General features: G+C 43.7%; 1 protein-coding gene across 2 annotated transcripts in view; it reads right to left on the reverse strand.

Annotated features, from left to right (window-relative positions):
* TBC1D8B (TBC1 domain family member 8B) overlaps positions 1 to 8,666 on the reverse strand; it is a 31,357-nt gene extending 22,691 nt beyond the window's left edge. The window contains exon 1 of one of the 2 annotated variants that reach the window (XM_086850587.1): positions 8,552 to 8,666. Coding sequence is in view for 1 of the 2 variants with exons in the window: in XM_023926890.2 (XP_023782658.2) it covers positions 4,453 to 4,678 (226 nt within the window). In the remaining variant the exon portion in view is untranslated. Of the gene's footprint in view, positions 1 to 4,452; positions 5,305 to 8,551 lie in introns of those variants that run through there. The other variant, XM_023926890.2, reaches the window with a different exon arrangement.
* Between the last annotated feature and the right edge of the window lie 429 nt (positions 8,667 to 9,095).

Raw genomic sequence — 9,095 nt, forward strand, 5'->3', positions numbered from 1 at the left:
ATCATCCCCCTCCCCAGCAGGACAGAGGGTAAAAAATACATCAAAAATCCAGAAATGCAGATCTAATGGAAGCAAAACTACAGCCTAACTTAGCAGATGCTCTGTAACTGCCTCTAAGGCTTCTCCAGTACAGGATGCAGTAACAAGGGAGAAATGTAACAGCAAATATTCTTTTACATTGACAGGATAAAGCTTCTTTCTATAACAGCAACTACTTTTATAGAGCATGTTGGTTCTGTTTTTAAAATCTGAAAGGACTGAAGCCCCAGCTTTCAATAATATAAACCATGAAAAGACATCATCTCTGCATATTTGATTTAAAATACAGGAATGCCAATTTGTGTATAATACTCCTTTTCCAACATCCTCAAATTAAGCAAAGTACTACTTCCAGGCTTAATTTTATTTTGTAAGTGAACTTGATTTCATAACTAAGAAATTCCAGCTTAAGGAAATATTGAGCATGGACTGAGACGGCAATGTTTAAAGTAATTCAGACAAAAAACACATCAGTTTAAGCCTTCAGAGCCAAAAGATTTCATCTCCATTTACAATAACTCAAGTGCATTATGGTCAGTGGTTATGACTCAGGTAAGAAAATTGTAACTCATTAAACTAAGGTGTGTCTCCAACCTTGCCTCTGCCTTAGAAATACAGAAAATTACAAGTGCAACTCTGAAAAAAATTAAATATTGTTCTACTTGGTAAGAACAGAAAAAAGGACTGCAGATAACAGTTCCTCTTTGTTTTTGGTTCTAAAAAGCTGTCTGACAGGAACCGGGGAGCATATGCTGGTAATTTTTTCCCCCTGTCATCCCCAAATGTAAATATGCGTCTTAACAGAGGGATGTTATTTGTCTCACCAATATAGGCACTGCTACAGCTGCTGAAAAAAATTATGTAGCTGACATAATTTCAGATCTTCATTAACCAACAAATTTCCCATTTGATTCCTATCAAGGCTGAGGACACACAGCAAGGAAGCCACAACAAAAGCTTTGTGTGCTAAAACACCAGCCAGGATAAATTATTTCTGCCCAGATGAGCAATTTGGAAAAGCATGTGGCTTTGTGATGCAGACTGGGTCAAGCTAGATCACAAGGTCCCTCATTCTGCAGTTCCTACCAAAATAAACTTCTTTTAAGTTTGTACAAAGATCACCAAGTACTTTTTTAACTGGTCCACCATAAAATTTTGTTAGAGACAAGGTTCTTGCCATTAACATCCACAACATCCATCCAACATTCTTTCTGTCAGATGTCAGAGAGGGAAACTTTCCACACAGCCCATATCCCTGCCCAGCTCTGTCACCCCTTCTCCCAACCCCCTGTGCATGCAAGTCAGCCAGCAATGGCCCACCCAACAAACCACAGCTTTTAAACAGTGCAAATACCATCAAGGGCCTTTGACAGATTTGGGATGGCAACAATTGCCACAGGAGATCCAGGACTTGGGGGAGTCACAGGTTTTCCCTACTCTTCCGAGCATGGCATAAAGAAGACTATTTCCAACCATATATTTATTTCACTGATTTTTCTTCTCCTACAGTTGCATTTTACTTACTTTTCTCAAGCAGAAAGAGGCAAATTGAAACAGCAGAAGCAGGAACTAAACAATTGGTTTGTTCAAATTTCAGTGAAAGGTTGGAATTTTAAGACACGAAATACTTATTTGCATCACTACTCCCAGCGTACCCCTCTCCTAATCAAGGTCCTGCCTAAATCAAGGTCTGTCCTAGAACTAAAGCTAGAGTTCTGTGACCAGCATGCTTAATCACACTAGACCTTATTTACAGCACATGTATTCACAACTATATTCTTATCCATCCACTCTGGAAAACCTGACCAGCTCTCCCAGAGTGGCTCTACGGAGACACAACAACCAGAGGACATGGTCACATGGTTGCATAGTCAGGCAACACACTTTGAGACAGCCAAAAGTGTGATGAATTACCCAATGGAGCACCACTCAGACAGTTTACAGTATCTGTATCCCTAGGAAAGCTCTAAAACAAAGAGAATGAAGTGCAAAGCTAAGCAGGTACATATCTGCAGGGAGGGAGGCAAGGCTGAGCACAACCAGCACAAGGTATTTCTGTACCTGTTTCAAAGTTATCTACACAACTAAACTCAGAAGTGTGGTATGTGAGCACACAAGCCGTAACAGCCCCCTGTGTCATCTACAGATTACAAACTGGTCCTGCCCCTGTCAGTCCAGAGTGGTAATACAAACAAATCCAACTGCAAACTTCATTCTATTCCTAAAACAGAACCAGAATTCACAGCCAAACCCTTCCTTCAGGCTCTGTTGACATTATCTTTTGCTGCTTTGTCTCCTTCGTACCTTTTGTACTTTTCTCCAGGTAATGGCTGCTTCCTCAAAACTTTCCTCCTTAAAGCCTGTCTTACCAACTGTACTCCTGTATTTTTGGGAATCCTTTGTCACATTCCCGTTAGTGCTATTCAAACCCTGCAGCACCGCCCATCCTTCTTTCCACTCCTGTCTTTGAGGCATTGTCCCCCTCTTCCCTCCTGACCCAGACTTACACTGCTGCCTCCCTCTTTCAGTCCCTCAGTGCTGCCAGTCACCTCCAGCCTTGTCTCACCAGCTGTAAAACGCTCTTCAGAAGAATAGTACTGGGACATTTGGGATGATTTCATAACACAACAGCTGTGTTTTGCTTTTTCCTACAGAAAGTGCTAATTTTCTCCCGTGACAGGCAGCAATATCAAATTAAGCCCAGGCACAGCAAATCATGCTGGCTTATACCTAGGAGGTTTGAATATTTCCAAACCTGCGAACACAAATGTAATTGCATTTTTATGCAACTGTCTTGTTAATCTTTCTTAATCACAACTTTAATTCAAGAACATCTCACTCCTTTTGTGTCTGCCCAGGGAAAAATGTAACTTGCACAGAAGAATCTGTAAGAATTTACAAGAAAAGCTTCATAAATAAAATGTGCAATGCCACATCAAAAAAAGCATACTTACAGCAACTATCCCATCCAAGTGTTTTTCCTGCACTGTCAACAGCTACCAAGAACAGCAGAGCAGTGACAGAAGCCTCACCTTTACCAGAATCCAAAGGGCACTTGGAAGGCTCAGCTGTCTATCCAGCTGTAAGCCTGTGAGGAGGTTTTCAGACAAACAATTTATTCCAATTCTCATCGTTCCACTTTAATCACAATCCTTAAATTAATTTTATCATGCAGAAAGTCAACCTTCATAGTGACTTGGTTTCCTTGACTTCCAAATATATCAAGGTAGAGAACAAGCCATCAAGCCTGATCCTTACAAGACTTCCAAGCTTACAATGTATCACCCTTGGTTCTAAGCCAAAGCCTAACATTACCTACCTGCTTATAATACTATGATATGCATAGTAACCTGGGATTTTGGGATGCTTTCTTTTATACTTTCCATGTGCCCTGCCAGTGGTTCATTCAGAGGCCAATGAAGAATGCCTGAGATGCAAGGGGCATTTCTACATCTGATATTCACCAGCCAAAAGTCTGAAGCTTGTGGTTTTCTTCAGTAAAATTAATAAATGTTTCCACAAGACAATTATACCTCATGTTTAACATAGCTTGCTTTAGGATGACACAAATTAGAGAGAGCCTAGAAAACCTGCAGAAATTCAAAACACTTGAGAACCACATCTCACTGAGGAATGACTTTATGCTGATTCCCTGTAGCATTTTTCCTTGACAGGGTCAGTGACAGACATCATCAGCCTATAAAGGAGTCAGTTCTAGTCAGAGTACCTGCCACCATCACAGAGGTCTTAGCAGTAGCTGGGGCCCCTGCAGTGCCTAATGATACAAATAGGTAAGAATTATACATAGAAGCGAAGCTCCATACCTTTAAGTTCTCATGGAATAAAGTTTATTATATGATGGTGAATTTCCGGCCCCACCCCTCTGTCACTTTCCTGACCCACCACTGCTGACAGTGCATATCATATGCCTGCTTTTAAAATAAACAATCAGAAATGCCTGAGCAGGAGTTAATCTCAAACAGCCTCAGATGCACGCAGAAAATGACATTTGGAAATGAGCATCTTGCCAAAGCAAGACAGATCACTCCTTCCGCAGACGTGTCCACTTCCACCAAGCTGCCCATGGAGCTGTGCCGGACTCCGCTGGAGCAAAGGCTTTTCAGCCCGTGACGAGGCTGGGCTGTGCTGTCTACAGCTCCCCAGTGACCCGGGAATCCAGAGCACCAGGCGCCCTCAACCCCGCCGGGTGCCCGTCACCGCCGTATTCTGCTGCCCCTAGGGCCACTCTACCCAGGGAAAGGAAGGCGAGAACAGCCCCATGAGAAATCCAGGAAGGTCCGGGGCTCCAGAACTCAAGCGGGTCCCCCTCCTGCCCCTTTGGCTGCGGGTCTCAGGGCCGACAGACCACCGTCCTCCCGCTCCAGCCCTGGTCCGGCCCCACAGGGGCAGTACCTGCCAGCCCGCCTCCGCCCTCCTCGCCATAGCCCCGCCGCCGCTGCAACACGAAGTACTGGTTGGAGCGCTCCTGCACCCACAGCTTGAGGGCATTTTTCAGCAGCACCTCCTCGGGCTTCAGCCACATCCCACGACCCCTCTCGACGCAGTGCTTCCACCACCGCGCCCGCTCCGCGCTCGCAGCTACGGTAACACGCAGGGGAGGGCGGGGCTCCCAAGGCATGCTGGGAGCTGTAGTCCTTGCTGCCAAGTGGCCGCGCTGCGCTGCTGCAATAGGACTACAAGTCCCGTCGGCTGTGCGCTCCCCTGCCTCGAGACTACAGCTCCCGTCGGGGCCTGTGCTGCCCTCGCAGCGGCCTGTCCCGGTGTGGGGCGCTGAGTCCCGGCTTTGCCGTGCCGCGGAGCGGGGGCTGGGGGTTCCGAGTCCCGGCTTTGTGTTCCCCAGGGAGCGGCTTTAAGGCCGCTCCCGCGCACAGCACTGTATCTCCCCTGCCCCAGACGGCGCAGAAGCCGCTGTGGCTATTCTGCGCATAGCAGAAGTCCCGTTTTCAGTTCCGCCCAAACCTGACTTCATTTTCAGCCCACAGGACAGACAAACGTCACCAGAGACGGTGTTTGGCGCCCAGGTGTGTTTTCCAGTCAGCGCTCGGCCCGCAATTGCAGGCGGGGTTTGAAACGCAGAGGGGCTGACAGAAAGCACAAAAAAGCTTCAGAGGGCCCACTGCTCCTCTGCTCCAGTATCTGGTGCCGAGAACCTCCCAGAGTTACCGTCTTTTCCCACCTCCATGCAAGATTCACTCTTGTTCCTAACACAACCTGTTATTCAGTACAAATGGAGTAGGTCTTCCTGTTTCCCAGGTACTCCTGCACACTTTCCTTAGCACTCTTATTTCCAGCATAACTGCCCTTCCCAAGATTTTCAAGGATAATGCCTTATTGATTGTATGTCATACAAAAAATGCAGCAGACAGTTGTTTAAACTCAGCCTCTACTTCAAGCTCTTTCTGAAAAGAAAATGCACTTACTGTACATTGCAACCTTGGCACTTTTGCTTCATCCTGGCTTCCCTCATGCTCTTCAATAGTACTTCACTACCGAAAATGCTGCTGCTAGTACTGGTCTATTTGTGAGCATAGGCATACTGTGTTTTTGCCAAGCAGTCACAGGAATTATTTGGCAAAGCCCATCCACTTCCAGTTGCATAAGCAACCACCTACCCAAAGGACCTGTGTGAAAGCAGACCCAAGCATGCAATCACATTTAACTCACAGGAAGCTTCAAACCTTGGTGAATTGCATTGGCATAAGGCTTTCTTTTCTTTCAATCACCCATTGCACCACAGCAATAGAAACTGTAGAATTGAAGAGCTGTACTGTGGGGACTGAATATAGATCTAACTAATACAATTCTTTTGCTTGTTTTTGTAAAAGAAGAGGACGCAACAGTTTTCTGGTGGTATACTTTTACTAGGAAGTAAAAATAAAATACAAGCCATTAGCCAGCACATGGTAACTAACACAGATCAAACATTAATGAGAGCCCCTGATATCCTGGCACACAGCTCATCATGAGGTGGAGTCTTCAATCCCCCATCTGAAGCCAGGCACAACAGAGAATGCTGGGGATTAACCAGCTCCACTGATTGAGTGGTTGCTTCACAGATCATGGTCCTCTAAGAGCACTCCCAGAAAGAGTGTTTACCATTTAATGATCCTCAATTAGACAAGCCCCTGGATACAGGAAATTAAGGACCTAACACACATCTTCTAATTCTGATGTTAATTTTAAGGAGAGATGCCCTTGGCATTTCTTACCCAGAATTTTCATTTTGGTGACACAGACACACTGGACATGTGTTACTTGCTCATGTAAAATTCAAACTTTGTTAACTGGATAAATATTTTAACAGTAAAATGCTACTGCTTGGAAAATGTCTGTTTTGTATTTCTTTCCATGTTTCATGGTCTTGAATGTCTTTCTCTTTTCCAGTTCCCTAAAGCATTGGATTCTTAATCAAATACTGTTCAGCTGCAAAGAGTGCTTCTCTATGGGCATGGAGAAATTTATTTATAGCCACTTGAAAACCTTAACTGGTGCACAATCATGCTACAGTGTAATCAATGCATTCTACAGCAACACAGATCCATTTAGTGCTGCAGAATTTTTCTTTCACTTATTCAAGACTTAGCGTAGAAATGAAATTACTTCCCTCAACCATGTCAAGACTACAGAAATAAATAGCTATAAAAATAAATGTTGGCTTCACTCTGTATAACCAACAGTTGAACAACCAGTGCAGAGTTACTCTAGGACTATTACATAATTTTTAGTTCACACAGCACAAATGCTGCAATTGGATTTCAATTTTCTCTTGAAACCAAAATTAATTGCCGAAGCCAGATTTTCTTTCATTTCTTCCAAACTGCAGACATTACACCCCTGCAGGAGAGGAGCCCCATTCACATCTACACAGGAGAGGTACCAGTCTTTTCACTTGAGTGAAAAGGCAGGGCTACCTTTGGTGCTGGTGTGTTAAACATGGAAAGAAATTACAATAAATCACACACAGGCAAGGTAAATGTCTTTATTTATTATATCAAACTGTTAGGTCACTTGAGAAATGCAGAATTTTCCCTCTGAAGACTGAGATGGACTGTACCTCTCCATTTTATGGCAACAGTCCAATGGCCCTTATGACTCAAACTGCTTTTACATGTTTGCAGCCCTCATCACAAGTCCTGCTTTTCCCTTTAAACAAAATTCTCATCCAAAACTGTATTTCTGTTGGGACACCAGAAATTTTCCCTCAAGATGAGAAAATGGTATTATTTTGATTTGAAATTTAAAAAATTAAGCCCTGCTGTTGTAAAGCCTAATTCACAAGAGAGCACAGTAATCCAGCACCAGGAAACAAGCCTTTCTCTCCTGCAGGGATAAAAAAGCTTTCCCAGACCCTCTTTGAGAGCACATAAGTGTTTGACTGAAGTCTCAGATCAGAGCTCCCTCCCTTTCCCTGAGGGAGTGAGTAAACACTTGGACATGATGCCAGAGCCTGTTCAGTTTGCTCTTTGGGGACAGAAGAATTGACATGTCTGCGTGACTCAGTGGGAGAGTCACAGTGGGAATATTAATACAGTCAACAGACAGATAAACAGACAAACTGTACCATTTGTGAGCTCATTATTTCCATTATCTTACACATGAGTATTAGTGTATCTATAGAAAACCCCAAAACTATTGCACAATAACAGCAGGTTTTTATTGCTTTTCAGGAACAACCCTAGCCCCAGGCACATTTCTGTTAGCTTCTTGCTTAGAGGAAAGTTTGCCATGCCACAGTGTACACACACACACACACAAACATACATACACATAACCCAGAGACATTCTAGCCCGTGGCATCACCAAAAACAAGTGAACATTTCGCTGCACAGTCCCCTAAGCAGGGTTGGCAAAGGACAGCTGCTACCCATGGAAACTTGGAAATACAAAAAAGTGAGAGTGGATCATTGAAATTTCTTTAAGACAGTCTGACAGGAACAGACCCAAGTTTAGTATCACGATGGTGTTGATGAAATTTACACTTTCATTTTTAAGCCAAATCCCTTGCATAGCTACTAGTTACAAACAAACCTGCACAGATAAGAACATGGTAGACTTGCAAGATAAGCTGCAAAACTGGAGAACAGATTAAGTTCTGCCTAGCAGTAGCTCAAATACTGCTCAGGTACTTATCCTGCATGTGTTCCTTTAGCAGTGGGTCACATTTGATATAAGAATCCCTCTGAAATATCTCTCTGAAAATTAGCTTAAGTGCCTTGAGCAAGCAAGACCCTTCCTCAAGAGATGATACCATCTAATCCTACAGCAGTACAGGTTCATCAATGCGAGCTTCTACACCACCCCCCCTCCCCAGTTCTCCACTAGTGCATTCCTTGAGAAAGGGCTGTGCATTCATATTAGAATTACAATTACAATTAGAATTAGAAATACAGGTGTCAGTGTCAGTGCTTGGTACACTGGATTGTGGATGCAAACTGACTGGCACTATCAGTTATCCTACATTATCCATTATTCTACAGTAAAACCTTCATACCTTCTCTCTGTGAGTTCCCACAGGCAGCTCCTCACAACACTGACTTCTCTCTTCCTTCTGCATGACTACCCAACCCCTCCTCCTCATAGCATGGCCAGCAAATTCCAACTAACTCTAGACCAGCTAACCCACTCTTTTATAACACCCATCCTTATTGGACATAGCTGTGATCTATTAAGGGCAAGGCTGCTTCCACTCTTTGGCCATTAATAGAGCTGCGAGATTGCTTGTAGCACTATCTGTTCTCTTACAATCCATTCTCCCACACACAAGTATTGGGGAAAAGGCAGTAAATGTAAAGCTTGAATTCTACAAACAAAGCAGCCCAAATAGTGCCTTTCAACGTATTGAATTGATCTGAATCCCTTCCCTTTTTTTTTGTAAACATCAAATTTTGTTCCTATTGAACACAAAACTGGCAAATGGTTTCATGAGGCTATATCTTCATAAGACTCTACTATATTGCAGCTTTACACACCACAGAAAATGATACCAGCTTTGTGAAATGGAAATGGAATGAAGTGATATGGGACTGCATATTTAC

The sequence above is a fragment of the Cyanistes caeruleus genome, chromosome 14, assembly GCF_971803275.1.
Source record: "Cyanistes caeruleus chromosome 14, bCyaCae1.hap1.1, whole genome shotgun sequence".
Lineage (NCBI taxonomy): Eukaryota > Metazoa > Chordata > Aves > Passeriformes > Paridae > Cyanistes > Cyanistes caeruleus.